The 16,422-nt window shown below is 44.1% G+C and overlaps 3 protein-coding genes across 3 annotated transcripts; 2 read left to right on the forward strand and 1 right to left on the reverse strand.

Annotated features, from left to right (window-relative positions):
* Positions 1-252: 252 nt before the first annotated feature.
* On the reverse strand, positions 253-2,977 carry LOC131266554 (etoposide-induced protein 2.4). The gene is made up of 5 exons (XM_058269122.1): positions 2,870-2,977; positions 2,343-2,450; positions 2,064-2,266; positions 1,312-1,989; positions 253-1,246 (listed from the first exon to the last, which is right to left on the reverse strand). Exons 2-5 carry the CDS (start codon positions 2,355-2,357, stop codon positions 886-888), a joined length of 1,257 nt encoding a protein of 418 aa, XP_058125105.1. The 5' UTR covers positions 2,358-2,450; positions 2,870-2,977; the 3' UTR covers positions 253-885.
* Positions 2,978-3,576: 599 nt separating this feature from the next.
* On the forward strand, positions 3,577-4,594 carry LOC131266565 (trafficking protein particle complex subunit 4). Its single transcript, XM_058269133.1, has 2 exons — positions 3,577-3,847; positions 3,924-4,594. Exons 1-2 carry the CDS (start codon positions 3,673-3,675, stop codon positions 4,400-4,402), a joined length of 654 nt encoding a protein of 217 aa, XP_058125116.1. The 5' UTR covers positions 3,577-3,672; the 3' UTR covers positions 4,403-4,594.
* A 355-nt stretch (positions 4,595-4,949) lies between these two features.
* On the forward strand, positions 4,950-15,248 carry LOC131266546 (cullin-3). The gene is made up of 11 exons (XM_058269113.1): positions 4,950-5,040; positions 7,495-7,689; positions 11,124-11,507; positions 11,588-12,346; positions 12,413-12,583; positions 12,856-13,026; positions 13,136-13,250; positions 13,342-13,511; positions 13,594-13,814; positions 13,916-14,054; positions 14,132-15,248. Exons 1-11 carry the CDS (start codon positions 5,035-5,037, stop codon positions 14,282-14,284), a joined length of 2,484 nt encoding a protein of 827 aa, XP_058125096.1. The 5' UTR covers positions 4,950-5,034; the 3' UTR covers positions 14,285-15,248.
* The last annotated feature ends 1,174 nt before the right edge of the window (positions 15,249-16,422 follow it).

Raw genomic sequence — 16,422 nt, forward strand, 5'->3', positions numbered from 1 at the left:
CTATGCAGTGGAAGTTACCGTTTTTTTAATGATTGAAAGCAAACGGTTCGCTTACCAACGTACTAGATGACGCGACGAAACAATAGAACGAAACTTCTCCTGCAAACGTCACTCATTCACGTGTAGTGAGTTGGGTCATTCATTGTGCAGCACTTTGTCACCGGGAAATGAAACCGTGAAGCTTCTTCTCGCTAGCACACACAATTTGCAGCGCTATCGCCAAAGAAACCCCCAAAAAGGATATTACATCTATCTTTCTCCCTACTTACCCGGAACCACGCGTATTTCTCTCTAAAGGAAAAAATAAAGCAAACGCGGCTTCCGAGAACCCTGTTCCTTAACCTCGTGTTCCTGATCGCATATCCACTTATCTCAGTCCAGTTTTATTTTTGTATAAGTACGTTATTATCGTTGGAGAATTTGTTTTTAAAGAAACTCATAGAAATCGTTACGCCCTATATTTGTTCTATGTTTCTGTTTTGTTATCTGTACAACTTTACATGAAAAGCGCAGTCGGTTTGTTAGTAGTATGTATCGTGCGTTAAAAGTTAGTTGCTATTAGTTATTAGGTATTTAGGTAAAAGTTCTGCTCGGTCATGTGACTTTAAACGATAAAGAAATTGCTATGGTAACCACAATCATAAAGGTGGTCGCTATGCCAGTTGATTTTATAAGCGAATGGTACAGAAATTCCCCAAACCTCTTCTGGACCAAGACGGGGGTTCATCAGTGAATTTTTCAAACGTAACCTATTGCCGTTAAGCGCTTGTCGGTTCAGTTTGCGCTTGTTCTTGCTCCATTTAAACCTATGTCGTTGTATCGATCTCGCGGCGATAGAGAGATCGTTTTGAAATGGGCGAAGCAGTGAAGACGTCGTAGGCGAAACTATCGCCTGAGCGGTCGGTTCAGTATCGTTTGGTGCTGATGTTGTTGGGCAGTCAAAACGGATGCCGAGGAGGCAAACGACGAGGAAGCCGCCGAGGGCGACGGTGATGGTTGGCGCTGGTGCGTTCGATGATGGTGCCGGCTATGGTGATGCTGATGATGCTGCCGATGTTGCTGTTGCTGCTGGAGTAAAAAGGATGAATTGGAAGGCGCCAGGGGAGGTGTTAGGCCTCGGATGTTTGGCCCACCACTTTGGGGCGTCAGTGGCTGCGAAAGGGCAGCTTTGCCCTGCTTGGATCGACCGCGAAACAGTGTGTTCGTGAGAGCAACCACGATGGAGAATAGTTTCAGTGGTGTTTCGCTGGAAAACAATAAATTTATTTACTTTCTCATTTTTTTTTTAATATTCGTAACCGCACCACTTACCACACATCCACCCTCGGGGTGGCTTCATTGGCGCTGATAATAAACAGCGGGAACAGAACCGAAAACACACAACCACTGATCACGATCGAATTAGGGAGCTCGGACAGGATGGCCAGTGGTAATCCGAACCCGAGAAAGTACGGCCAATTCTGCTCGATGTAAGTGAGCCGTTTGTGCAGCTCCCATCCCATGTTGAACCACTTGTACTCAAACGCGTACAGTGAGCAGAGTAGGCTCATGTGAACCATGTAGATCGCCGTGCAAGCAAACGGGACCGGCACCGGGAGGTACTTCACCAGCGTGCTCTGCAGCAGGAATAGGATCTGTATGAGCAGGCTGATGAGCGTGTCGGCAATGAGTTTGCTGATACTCGGTATCAACTGCGGGCGCCCCTTGCGGAACTTGTACGCCGAGTCGGCAATATCCTGGAACCAGAGACTGTTGACAATTTTGCTAAGCAAAAATAGGGGTGCCACCCAGAATGAGTTGAATAGCAATGAGAGAGATGGTTGCATCCAACCCCAGACGGTCGTTAAGGTGGTTGAGTTTTGAAACAGATACCACAGTAACAGGTGCAGTCCGGGTAAAACAATGTGCTCGAAGGACAGGATGCTGAACAGGAAAATACCTCCATTTAGCATCGAGCACTGTACTACACGTTTTAGCACCTTTGATTCGCTGTAACGAAAAACTTTGGATAACTAAATTGCTCAATTAGTTCGCTTGGAGCTTAACTCCTGGGAATAGCTTACTCGATGCGCTTGGAGACAAGTTGATTTGATGATGGATGCTGTTGAGTTGAAAGGCTTTCCTTGGTTCGGGGCGGCGCACTGCCAAGATGTGGTTTTGTGCTGGCTTGTGTGTACCTACGATTGGCTTCCTTATCCAAATAGAACACCACCGTTATGCCCTTAATGCTGTCCAGGACTCCATGAAGCACGGTAGTGCTTACTCTCTGCAAGAAGATACGAAAGCCGTCGATGTATTGCCCATAGGGTATTCCTGCTTGATCTGCCCTAATGACGACTTACCCATAATGTTTCCATCACTCTGTTTGTGCAACAGCTGCCTTACCATGAGGGTTACAATCTAACAAAACTACACCAAACACTTAACAAAATAAAGGCACTGCTTATACGCTGTGAAAGTTAGGGAGAAACAAAGGAACCACCAAGTGTTAATCGGGAAACATCAACAGATCACAGTGAACTGTGCTACACAAACACCCCAGGTTGGGATGGGCAGATAAGTTTCTTTTGCGTGTTTGGCGAATTACGTGGTTTATAAATAAAAATACGCTGCTGAAGATGGAAATCATAAACGATGGGTAATAACTGATGAAGGGGGCTACGAAACACCTTGCGCGTACGAGAAGGATGGAACCCGAACGTAGCAACCGAGTGAACGGGTACGCAAGACCCCTTTGACAGCTTTTGTTTACAGCGCACTGCCTCTCAATTGCGTCTGATGACAACACACCAACAATGTTGCGGAATTTCGAGCATTGGATGATGAAATAACATCTTTGCAAACTTAGAACTGATCTCTCTTTGCTTACCTAATTGCGCGTGAGTGTTTAAAGGCTAACTAATTAAAATAGGAAATGGTTCATAGAGGAACACTTTCTACTTCTACACAGCTGTACGAGGACTCGGACACGAAACCGACGACCTCCAAATCATCTGTTTATCCGCCAAACTAGTGTTGGCAGACTTGGTGTTGGGAAGACTCCAAGACTCCATCCCTAGACGGATTCTACAGAATCGGATCCCATTAGACGGAATCGATTTTGCCATGTTTTGATTCAGAAATGATTCGGTTTGAATCTATTTTTCATCAGCGGAATTCGAAGCTGACGAAACGAAATGTATCACTTCATCAAACATTTCCACTCCACGATAAAGCTGAAAGTGCGGACAAAGCATCAAGGAGTCGTGCAACATAAATGGAACTTTTCTCGGATGAAATCGAATAAATCTGTTAGTTTCCGAATATTTGTCAAAACGGGCAAGAGGATGCCATTGGGAAGATTCTCATTGTTTGAATTTTCTGAGCGAAGATAATAAAAACTTATTCGACTAAAATAAAAACTTAATATAGATTGGTTATTCAGAGCCCTATCCCTAGAGGGATTCGATCTGCCCACCACTAGTTTATATGCACAGTTGCTCAGCTGCAAACGTGACAGTTGCTCAGTTTGCAGCTGATTGTCAAAAGTGAGCAATTTCAACAAGAGTGTTTGTTTACGTTCAATCTGCTGCTACACCAAGTCTTGCAAAACCGATGCAGAGAAGATTTGTGAATATTCATTAAAAAGAAACAGTATTCTCTTCGAAGCAGGACCGCAGCAACACATCCGGGATGGTTATTTACGGCGTGTACATAGTTAACAAATCTGGTGGGTTGATTTTCAACCTAGATCACAATCTACCGAAGATAGAAACCGAGAAAACATTCAGCTACCCTTTGGACATCAATCTCGAGTATGAACCAAAACGGATTTCAGTAGCTTTCGGCCAACGAGACGGCATCAATGGTAGATACAAGGCTGACCCTGAAAACGTGTTTAGTGTAGAATGATAACCACATCCGCCTTATTTTCCTGCTTGCAGTTGGACATCATTTGATCAGCGTGAACGGTATCCTGGTCAATGGGAGCACACTGGAGGATGGGCGTGACGTAAAGGAACTGATTGAAAACAAGGACAACTACCCACTAACCTTGAAGTTCAGTCGACCGAAAATGACAACGAATGAAAAAATCTTTTTGGCCAGTATGTTCTATCCACTATTTGCGATCGCCAGCCAACTGAGCCCTGAGCCGAAAAGTAGCGGTATCGAGATCCTTGAAGCGGACACGTTCAAACTGCACTGCTTTCAGACTCTAACGGGTGTTAAGTTTATGATTTTTGCTGAAAACCTGCAGGCCGGTGTAGATGTTCTGCTGAAGCGTATCTACGAACTGTACGCAGATTACGTGCTGAAAAATCCATTCTATTCCCTGGAAATGCCTATCCGCTGTGAATTGTTCGATACGAATCTACAGTCGCTGTTGGATCAGGTAGAGAAGGGCGGTGTTGCTAGTATTTAAACGATTGCTTATTCATAAAATAGATTGTAACGAGTTGGAGATAAACATGCAAAATCCGAAAGACCTATGGGGGGCGTGTGTACCGTTTGATGATACATAATTATTAAAACTGAAAGTCAATATTGTGTCACTCTCTATCGTTTCACTGTAAGAATATTTAATTCATATTAATAAATCATTCCGTTGCTAAAATAGCAAGAAAAGCAGAGTATAGATTTCGTACATTTCATCCTTATTGCTTGTTCAATGCTTCTTCCATTTTCGCAACAGCCCAAGAAACAAGACAAAAATATCCAAAAGGTAATTTTATTTGTTGTTTCTTTGTAAAAATTGCAAGGTTTCTCGAGATGAAACAGATTTGTCGATTTTTATATGTTTAAAAATTTCATGCAAACAAAATGACTCGACTAGCTCACACGATGCTCATAAAGTCAGTTTTGAGAGCCTCAACCTGATCGCTCGCAAAACAAAGCAGTGGCGACATGTCAAACTATTTCTAATCCAAAACGTCCGAAAAAGAAGAAGTCCTCAGATCCCATGTATCGGAAGAGAGACATTTCTGATCTCGTTTTCTTTTAATATTTGTTTCCAAATAGAAAAAGGTATCTGTTGTGCGAGCAGCAGGAGTTACGATGACGGTATGGTTTTCGGTATCCTGCTGGAAGTGTAAAATTGTGCGGACAAGGCTCGTGTGCCGACGGAAAATGGATTGTTTCGCGAAGCAGAAGTGAATGGAAGCGCCGCCAGCAGCAGCTAGCGCACCCTGACGTAGAAGTGTGTGAATCCGCTAGCCGTGAAAAGTGGAAACATTTTTTTAACCCAAATGGTTACTTTCCTTTGATACCTTGCAATGGCAAACGAGGAGGTGCATTAAAACTTACCTAATTGTAGCACACAGCTTTCGATGTGCTTAATTTGCGGACACCAGAAACTGCTGCGTTGGATACAAAGTGTAAAACAGACGGAAAATAGGGACGAGCATTCCGATGTGTGTCCCTCTTGAGCGTAGAATGGTCGAGCCCCGCAAGTGTAATGAATTGAAAATGGAACCGATTGTGTACATCTTTCCTTCAACACCTCTCCTGCCCGTGCAGTGCTTGGCGAGGAAAATCTGGGAAGAAAATGGCGATGATTTGCAACTCCTACCGATCTGATCAATGAGACAAAAAAAAACAAGCTACTGCTTATTGGTCGCTCGTGTGCACACCTAGCAGCAGCGAAAAAATTGGCCGATGACGAAAAGACTCACGGAAAAGGTGTCTCTTGCAATGTTGGGTGCGAGGTTTGCTGTGGGAATTGGGTTTTGATTGAATCGGCAAAGGCGAACACTCTCGGTGGAACACATCAAAGGGTGGTTTTTGTAAATTTATTTGATTTTCGAGGATGCTGTTAAAATACAGCTCAAATGTTTCCGTGTGTAGTTCACGAGGATGACCACACTTACACAGTGAACGGCTTGGATGGGGGGGGGGGGGGGGGGGGGGTACACACATGTTTTTTGCCCCTTTTCCTTTTTGTTGTGCGCCGATGGCGATGGTACTTGATAGCTGCTGGGCCCCCGCGGGGAGCGGGGAAGTGAAGATTATTACAGCCGAAACAACGGGGCAGTTCCGGTCGCAAACTTACGGCAGTGTTGTGTGTCCATCGATTTTGCACGGCCCGGAACATTCACTCCCTTTTGCCACCCTTGTTCGCGTGGAACTACACCTCCCGGAGATGTATCTGATTCATTAGAAATTCTTCTTTCTTGCCAGCCAGCATGGTACGCCTTTTGTTACCCGGACGATAGAAGAAAGAAGATGAACGTCAACACGAGCAAGAGACATCCCGTTCCCCGATGCTGTCATCTGGCCGGGCCACGATTCGCGGCCGTAAATAAAATCTCCGGTTAAAAATCCCATTTCTTTCATTGCCGTTGGCCTGTGCTTTGTGAATTTTCCACAAAGAAAACAAGGTGATGCACCGAATGACGTTCTATGTAACTTGGATTACGCCTACTTTATCTTCGTTCTGTTGAATTGCTTATTGATTATCTATAGGTTGGTTAAAGGATTTGTTGAAAATATTGTTTTTATCTCTTTTAGGAGTCGATCAGTACAAATAGGATTGTTTAATCACTCCTTTCAACGGTGGAAAATTATGGACATTTGGATAACTTGGAAGAACATCTTTCGGATCAGTGTTTAAAGCAAAACATACCGTGTAAACCGTGGATTCTAACAAACCAGCATCGAAATCCTGTCAGGCTTGTCGAAGAAGGCCAAAAAGGTTGCTTGGGGGAACATTGTCCTCCCAAACCCACCCTTCTCCCCGTAAGGCGGATGCGTGCGTGCGTGCGCGCGTGTGCTCAAGTGAGAAAACCTTTGTGTGTGAGGACCGCGCCATCGACAAGGAGGTGATGTTTTTGTGTATCAAAAGGCATCCTTTAAAATGTACCACAACATCTAGCGTCGTCGGCGTTAGGTAAGCAATGTTTAGACCGGCAATCGCGTCACCGTTATGAGTAGGTGATTCTAAAGGAGTTATTTCATGATAGTAAAGCAACACACACGTAGCAGAAAACCAACCGCAGGCTCGACAGTGGTAGCAGCTCGCGACCGCTCAAAGTGTGGGATTATTTTGAGGTGTGTAAAAGAATTTTGCTAAACCAAGGCCCACACCGATCGCATCCTTAGCCATGCAGTGCGAAACCCCAAGTGTTTTGAGGTGAAAAGTGTCCATGAAAAAGTGTTGTTATCGAAGCAGTCTGTATCGTTTTCCCATGACGATACCGGTGTTGAAGTGAAGTGCTATCAATATGTCCTGCGATCAATCCTGTTAAATCGAGGCAGCTTTGTATTTTTAATCCACCGATTAAAGTCCATGTGCAGTCAGTGATCACTGTGTATTGAGATTCTATCAGAATCCTCAGCCGTGTGTGTGTGTGGTAGAAGTGGTACACCGTAGCGATCTCCATGCTTTCCAGCGATTGGATTGTGTGTTATTGTTTTGCATTTGTTGTGATTCACCTGTTGGCTCGACATTGCTAAGAGAAGGTCTACGCAAGGATACGACGTATGGCCCATTCGCATCCATTTTATGATATCGAGTAGCAAGGTAAACACGGGGTAAAGTGCCACGGAAAACATCACGATCAACTACAAAACAATCGGTGGAGCGCAGAATTCTCTAGATACTTAAGTTCAGAAAGTAGATTGCGGTGCTTATCGGTTCGAGAGCCAGCGGTCAAAATGAATCGCGTATCCACACAGAAGAAGGAGGGCAAAATGAGGATCCGTGCCTTTCCGGTAAGTTTTTGTTTGTTATCTTTATTTAACCCAACTTCTTTCTCATTAGTTCGTATTTTTGTCGAGGATAAAACAAGAATGAAAGTTTTACCTTCGAAAACAGACTTTAATTTGGAAAATCATCAGGAACATTGCTAGATCATTGTTGTTGAAGGCAATGCACTGTATCATAAAGTGTAAATCGAATGAAAAAGAATGAACGTTCCGTCTAATCTAAGAAAGATGATTTTATATACCATGGTTTAGAACTATCACATCTCGTCAATTAAGAAGTGCTCCATTACTGTCCCATATGATATTTGGAAGTCCTGTTCTGAATCTAAAGGTTGGAGTGTGGATCAATTTCAGAAACGTATTGTATCTCGTTTGGCAAAAAAAAAAAAATCATCAACTAACTCGGAGGACACGACCAACTCGAGAACAATAGTTTTAGAAGTAATTAATCGATGTTCAAAATCACCTTGAACTTGCAATAAGCGTAATATAAATTGAGATTACTTCATGTACTTAATGGTAACAACACGAATACTTTCGGTGTCTTTTCATTCATGTTGGGGTTTTCTTGTGAGATTACTTGCAAAATAATTACTTGTGCTAAGAGAACTAAACATCCTAGTAAAATCAAATCCAAAGGTCCAATTTTCTCTCTTTATTACCTTCGTTTGCCTTTGACAATGAGTCTTCTGTGGTTAGATCGTTTCCAACAGTCGGATAGTTCTACTGAATTCTCATTTTTTTATCATTATTGCCTCTCGTGCACAGAACAGTAAGGAATTATTCTTCTTTCTCATTGCATGGATTAAATCGGTCCATGCTTACCCAAAATGCACTGCTCTGTTTTGTTGTATGTGCCGTATTTAAATAAACATCTCGAGTTAGGGCCGCGTGTACAGATCGATCGCGATCCAGCGGGGACGGGGGTGTTCTAAACGTCGTCATTTTTTCTATAATTTATGTCACACGACGAATTGGGTGGTTGGTTACGCTGCGTAGCGGAAGTCAGTGCTTGGAATTTAATGACTGTACCAATTTTTCCCTTTTTCTTTCTTGCGTTTCTCGACACCATCGGCGCCGCATGATCGGGATGATATCGTCCCTGCGGTACGTGCGCGGGGTAAAGGAAAAGGGCCACTCGAGCACAATCAGTGCGACACTTACGCACTTCAGGGGAGGTGAGAACAATCCGGTTCGGTGCCGGACCTTTCTCTCGGGTCGATAATCGTTCCCACATGCTCGAAGTTTCACTTGACGTGCTGTTTTGATGTTTGGCTCTTAAACGCTTGCCACAATAGGATCATTTATTGATCACTTGACGAATACCAGGGATGTCAACACGGCGTTTTGCTAGCCAGAATCTCAGGATCGCATATGAAACTGCGATGTGAAGATTCTAGATTGAAACACAAATCATACTCAAGTAATGTCTAGTCGAATCTCAAATGTTCAAGCTCCGAGTTTCAACTAAAAATAAATTGATTGCGTTTTACTGAATAGAATTAAAGAATAAGAATTTGTTTCTAAATTTATTTATTTTTCACTTTGTATATGAAATGTTTTTTGTCTTGTCGAATTGAAGATTTTTTCGACTTCAAATGAAGCAATTCTCTTAATTTTTATTCTATTTGTTATTTTTGTATGCAGAAAATATGGCCCTGCTTCACTAAACAAATCATTTCTTTTGTAAAAAAAGATGATGATCAAAAATAAAATCACGGAAAAGATAAGCAGAGTTCTCCTTTTCCAAAACTATTTAAATAACAACATTAACCCTTCGGAAGAATGTAGCATTTCTAGTTTATAAGGCAGGGAATTGAATAAAGTTAAAATATAAAGTTCAACAGAAGTAAAACAATGTACATGCAATAGCCCGGTCTGTTCGTAACGTTTTATTTAGTTTGACACCCCTGAGCTAAACTATGCATTTTCCTCTGTTTCGATCATATTCGAAATAGCGTATTAAACGAGACGATTGTTCAGCTCATTCATATACTAGTTCACCAATTATGTTGTCTCTTTCATACCTTAATGTAATACGGAGATACCCTGAGACGGTTCGTTTCTGAGAAGTACATAAGACCATTTACAAGTTGTGGAAATTTTGAAGACTGCTATGTTTATAGGCATGGGGAATTCTCTAAAAGTGATGCTCTTGTCAATTACGAAGACCTTCTTCGTTGCGTGGAAAGTTTTTTTGCGAGACCAAAAAAAACCGCAGGACCCCCCACAACACTCCCATAAAGTTATCGCATAAAATTGCTCCTCGCAGCTTCCGTCCTTACCGCGAGTATCCTAAGCAGTTTTTCAAAGGTTTTGTTTGTGTGCAAGCTTTAGCGTACGTGTGACTCAAGGCTCCTCTTTGTACATAGCGATCAGTTCCCGCCGACTAGCTATGGTTCGGATGCTGATTGGTTGTCGAGAATTCTTCGAAATTTTATTGCTTTTCCTCTGAAGCGGTATTGCGCGTTTAAGGAAAATGGGATAGAATGCAGGGGGATGAGAAGTGGTGAACTCGGTGGTTGAGCCGCATTGACAGCTTAAGTCTGGCTCCAGGATTTGTGCACGCATTCATTTGTTTTCAGACTTCGGCCCAGTGTAAACGTGCTTTTCTTTCGCTTGTCGCGCACTTCTTTCCTGGTTAAGAAAACATCGTTCGGGAAAAATATTGTACTCATTCGAGTTGGAGAAAAAATGGGTTTCAAACCGAGAATGCGGCTTTTTAAGTACACCAATGTAAGTAACCGTGCTTATTATTGTTCTTTTTTTTCTATAATTTCGATCAGCTACAAAACTGGTTCACATCCGATCCAAGAGTCCTTTGCTTGAAATGGAAAAGATCTTTAACGGCCTTCTTGGAGGTTCTTCTCTCTGCCGCTCTCGAAGACGAACGACGGTCTTTCCCAGAGCCCAGAGGAGTTTCGTTTTCCGTTTAAGAAATTTGCCTACTAGTAGTGTCGTGCTTTCTGATTTTGGTATCGTTTTTTGAGCATTTTCAATATCAAAGTAAATTTATAAAGTAAAGAAGGTACAGTGGTGTAACTTTTTGGCAACCTCGGAAACGTGCAAAACAGTGTGCCATCTTTGGTGTATTGTGTGTTTTTTTTTCTGTTGTTTTGTCACCATTTCAAGCAGTGGAAAAAGAAAATTTAACTCGTCAAAATCCTTGTAACATCCGGATGTTCGCTCTGTGGGGGGCAGGAAGAAGTGTGAAGTGCTGCTTGCTGGTTCTGCTCAGCGATCGAAAGCGAAATGTTTCGATTCCAATGGCGGCGGAAGGTGGAGCGCGAACATCAAACGCTGACTCTGCTGCCATGCATCAAGCGAACCGTAAATCATCCTTCCGCGGAATTAACTCGCTTTATGATTCCGTAAACTGTTCGCTGTGCGCAATCGTAAACTTTTTATCCTTGATTTTTATTTTCTGTCTGCCTCCCCAGATGACGATGGACGAGAAGTACGTCGAGTCGATATGGTCTCTGCTGAAGAACGCCATCCAGGAGATCCAGAAGAAGAACAACTCCGGGCTGTCGTTCGAGGAGCTGTATCGTAATGCGTACACAATGGTCCTGCATAAGCACGGCGAGCGGCTGTACAGCGGACTGAAGGAGGTCGTGACGCATCACCTGGAAACGAAGGTGCGCGAGGAGGTGCTGCGCAGCTTCAACTGCAACTTCTTGCAGACACTGAACCAGTGCTGGAATGACCACCAGACGTCGATGGTGATGATTCGCGACATCCTGATGTACATGGATCGCGTCTACGTGCAGCAGAACGACGTCGATAACGTGTACAATCTTGGGCTAAACATTTTCCGGGATCAGGTAGCTATTGGAGAGGTTGCCAGGCTACTGGGATGGGTTTTGTGACGTCCGATTTCCCTTTCTTTCCTTTTCCACTACAGGTCGTGCGTTATCCTCGCATCCGAGACCACATGCGCGAAACACTGCTCAACATGGTGATGTGCGAGCGGAAGGGAGAAGCGATCGACCACATCGCGATCAAGAACGCGTGCCAGATGCTGATGGTGCTCGGTATCAACCAGCGCTGGGTGTACGAGGAGGACTTCGAGCGCCCGTTCCTGACCCAGTCGGCCGCGTTCTACAAGCTCGAGTCGCAGAAGTTCCTCGGCGAGAACAGTGCAAGCGTGTACATCCGGCGGGTGGAGGCGCGCATCACCGAGGAGGCCGAGCGGGCCAAGCTGTACCTGGACGAGAGCACCGAGAGCCGCATCGTGGAGGTGGTGGAGGACGAGCTGATCAAGAAGCACATGCGCACGATCGTCGAGATGGAGAACTCGGGCGTGGTGTACATGCTGCAGAACACCAAGACCGAGGATCTGGCCTGCATGCACAAGCTGTTCTCGCGCGTCAGCGGCGGCCTGAAGACGATCGCCGACTGCGTGTCGCAGAACCTTCGCTCGCTCGGCCGCGATCTGGTGAAGGAGGAGGAAAATGGTAGCACCAACCCGATCACGTTCGTGCAGAACCTGCTAGACCTGAAGGACCGCTCCGATCACTTCCTGATTCACTCGTTCAACAACGACAAAACATTCAAGAACATGATATCGTCCGACTTTGAGCATTTCCTCAACCTCAACAGCAAGTCGCCCGAGTACTTGTCGCTGTTCATCGACGACAAGCTGAAGAAGGGCTGCAAGGGGGTAGGACAACGATCGGCCACCGCATGAATGTAAACGTAGACTCTAATGGTTACCTGTTCTTTTTAGATGTCGGAGCAGGAGATTGAGACCATTCTGGACAAAACGATGGTCCTATTCAGATACTTGCAAGAAAAGGACGTGTTCGAACGCTACTACAAGGCCCATCTGGCCAAGCGTCTGCTATTGAACAAGTCGGTCAGCGATGATTCCGAAAAGAACATGATATCAAAATTAAAGGTATGAGTGCAAAGTCGGGCGCTGCGTGGGTGTGGAGTTTACTTACAATTACATTTATTATTCTACATGCATTTTTATTCATTATTCCATTTGCATTTGCATTTATTGACCTTTTGCGAACACATTTAGTACCTTATTTGCATTTATTACATACATTATCCTGCATTTGACTGCGTGAAATATACATAAAACTTATTTTTCTCCCTCTCTCTCTTATCGTGTGATTATTTTTCCCGTTTCCTTTTTAATCGATCTGGTTTGTTACGTTGAAGACTGAATGCGGTTGTCAATTTACCTCAAAATTGGAAGGGATGTTCAAAGATATGTCCGTCTCGAATACGGTGATGGAAGAGTTTAAGAATCACATCAACAACGACAACTCGGCACTGGAGGGTGTCGAGTTGACGGTTCGGATTCTTACCACCGGTTTCTGGCCGACACAGGTGAGAGATGCTGCGTGAACGCTATGGTTATAGTGCGCCAGATTGCAAAAATGATCTTTTTATGTTTCGTCTTCCTTTTTTGTTAATTAATGTTCTCGGAATGCCCTAGTCCGTGACACCGAACTGTAACATCCCGCTAGCACCACGGAAAGCCTTCGAAACGTTCAAGCGTTTCTATCTGGCGAAACACTCCGGGCGGCAATTAACCCTGCAGCCACAACTCGGTAAAGATTCGCTAGAGAAAAATGCACCCCATGTGGGGAAAAGATTGTAGTTTAACTTTCATGTCGTTCGGCTTTACCCATTCGATTGTAGGCACGGTCTATATGAATGCTGAATTCTACGGCGTGAAGGCGGAAAAGGAGAAGGGCGAAGGAAACTGCAGTAGCACAGCGCCATCTTCCGGCACTAGCAGTGCCCCGACTGGTTCATCGGCCACGCAGGACGCTCCGAAGCGACACGTGCTTCAGCTTTCCACCTATCAGGTTGGTGTCCCGGAAATATTGTTGGATGGTTTACATTACATTGCTGCGTACATCTGCTCTCAACTCACTCTTCTTTCTTTAGATGTGCGTCCTAATGCTGTTCAACAACCGCGAGCGGATGACGTACGAGGACATCCAGCAGGAAACGGACATCCCCAGCAAAGATCTGATCCGCGCACTCCAGTCGCTGTCGATGGGCAAACAGCAGCAGCGGCTTCTCGTTCGGACGCCGAAAACGTCCAAGGACATCGTATCGACCGACGAGTTCTACGTGAACGATGCATTCGTGTCCAAGTTCCACAAGTACGTGTTTATGTTGGAATTCTTTTTGTTATTCCTTCCATCCCCATTTCCCACCACCCAAATATATAAAAAATTAATCTTTTTTTTTTTGTGAAAATTAGGGTGAAAATTCAAACGGTCGCCGCCAAGGGTGAATCAGAGCCCGAGCGTAAGGAAACTCGAAGCAAGGTGGACGAAGATCGCAAACACGAAATAGAAGCGGCAATTGTGCGCATTATGAAAGCTCGGAAGAGAATGCCAGTAAGTAGCCTTTCGCAGTGACGCGGGCTGTGGGAACACTGTTTGCAGCCACTATATAAATGGCACTTCTTTTACAGCACAACCTGCTCGTGTCGGATGTGACTACGCAGCTGAAAAGCCGATTCCTGCCGTCGCCGGTGATCATCAAGAAGAGAATAGAGGGCTTAATCGAGCGGGAATATCTTGCCCGTACGCCCGAGGATAGGAAAATCTATGTGTATCTAGCTTAAACAACCAGGGGATCGTCGTGTGAGCAACAAGAGATCATGTTGTAATGGGACAGATTATAGATATATTCATAGAGAGATATATTTCGCAGCAGTACTAACGATAATAAGCACGCATGGAAACGCATATTGGTTACAATCTCATGCCAAACCCCCCCGTCCGATGACAACGGAAGGGACGTGTCGTGGACGGGACAGCATATTTTTTGTGCCGCCTACCTGTACCGGTGTGTTTTTCTTTCACCTGGCTAAGGATTAGGCTAACAAGGCATGCATTGGGACACCCAAATGGAAACAAATCTAAATTTTCTGGACATGAAAGAGCACTGGTCTTTAATTGTCTCTCAAGAAAATTTATGGACACGCATGTAGAAGGGCGATTTGCTGAATTCGGTGGATGATAGTACGTACGGTAATAAGAACAAGTGATGTTCTGGTAGGTTATCTTTTGGGCCAGGAAGGGAATGCATTGAAAGAGAAAGCTTCTAATACGATTTGCTGTACATGCTGGCCGTTTTCATTATCCTCTGTAAAATTATCCAGCAAAAAGTGAAAAACTAAGATGATTGACACGATTTTCCGTAAGTGTTCAACATATACTCTGGGAGGCGGATGGGAGCCGTGCTCTCTCGTCAGATTGCCCCCTTCATTTTTGTAGTTATCTTCCTTGTTAAAGCGGAACAAGATGTGTGTGTGTTTTTTTAAAAATCGTTTATTGTACCGCAATTATAAGTTGCTTTGGCAAGAATGAAAGCGGGGATTCATGAACTCAGCTGGAATAATGTGAACAATGAAACATTGCCCACAAGATATCAATATGAAACGGAAACTATGCGTAACTTGCTCCTCCGAGTTGAATTTGTCAAAGCTCATAATAAAACAAACAAACAAACAGACAAACGGTGTGGCCCATACACACCCCAGCATTGCGTGTTGAAGGGTACAACTACAGCAAAGTGTGATCGTAGCAATTTTACTTATGGCCCCCCTCCTCGGAGTTTATATATTTATGTTCGACTGTCGTTCTGTGTAGTATTTTGCATCCCTTTTAATACTATTAATTCGCTAGTGTTTTTTTTTGTTTTATCTCTTTTGTGCAGTAAGTAGTGAATTTTGTTTTTTTTTGTCCTGTTCCACAACCACCACCTCAGCCCTCCACTGTCGACTCCGGTTGAGAGATCGGGCTCTTTCTTTCGAACGATCCGCTGGCAGATCCGTACATGACAACACATTGAGGGTTTACCGGTGCGATGTCAAATGTAAATGGTTTAGAAATAGCTTCCATGCTACCTTAAAAATTATGATTACATTTTTTATCATATCTTTGGATTTTAACATCTAATACCCGACGAAACCCAACTGATCTTTCGTTCTCTGTGTTATGCCTTCTCAAATCAGCTTGATTGAGGGAATAGATTCAATGTGGGCATTTGTGGTAATACGAAGATGCTCGCACGGGAGTGTATGCCAAACAATATAAACCTGCGTCTGGCAAAAGATGGACTCCTGGTACTCAGACAACTCTCCCGCTAGAATGCATATGCAGTGTTTGGGGCAGCAACAGCTCCTTATGCAAACAAGAAAGCAGTGCATTGCCTGTAAAGAGAGTGTAGTTTTTAAGCAAGACAAAGCTAGGATTGTTTTTAAGAAATGAAATTTTACGTGTTGATATTCCTTTGACTCCGTTCTCTTCTCGTACTCCTCCTGTCCTCCTTTCAATCGCGGTTCCTTCCCACGATACAACCATCACGCGCGATAGGCTTACACCAAACGGTTTGCCTCAACTAACGCCGGCGGCTACTCCCTCACCGATATGCTTAACAAAAAGTTAGCGATCCTAGACTGATCGCCATCGAGTCCTTTTTGTTACACCTTCTAGCCCCGCGGAGGACGGCGGGTAGAGGAGCAGCAGCAGAAGTAGTGAAACTCAATGCAACTGATTGACTTACCGGGGGAGGAAAACTACTGTTCCACTTCAGCTAATACCTAATGTGTAACGTAACTGAAGGAATGATTAAATAATTTACTTATTAGGGCGAGGGCGCCACGGCGCCAAGAAATACGCGGCACAGTTCATTCGCGGCCCAAATGAGACGATGCACATTAACAGAAAAGATGAAGCAAAAAAAAACAATTTAACT

This window comes from Anopheles coustani, chromosome 2, assembly GCF_943734705.1.
Source record: "Anopheles coustani chromosome 2, idAnoCousDA_361_x.2, whole genome shotgun sequence".
In the NCBI taxonomy this organism is placed as follows: domain Eukaryota; kingdom Metazoa; phylum Arthropoda; class Insecta; order Diptera; family Culicidae; genus Anopheles; species Anopheles coustani.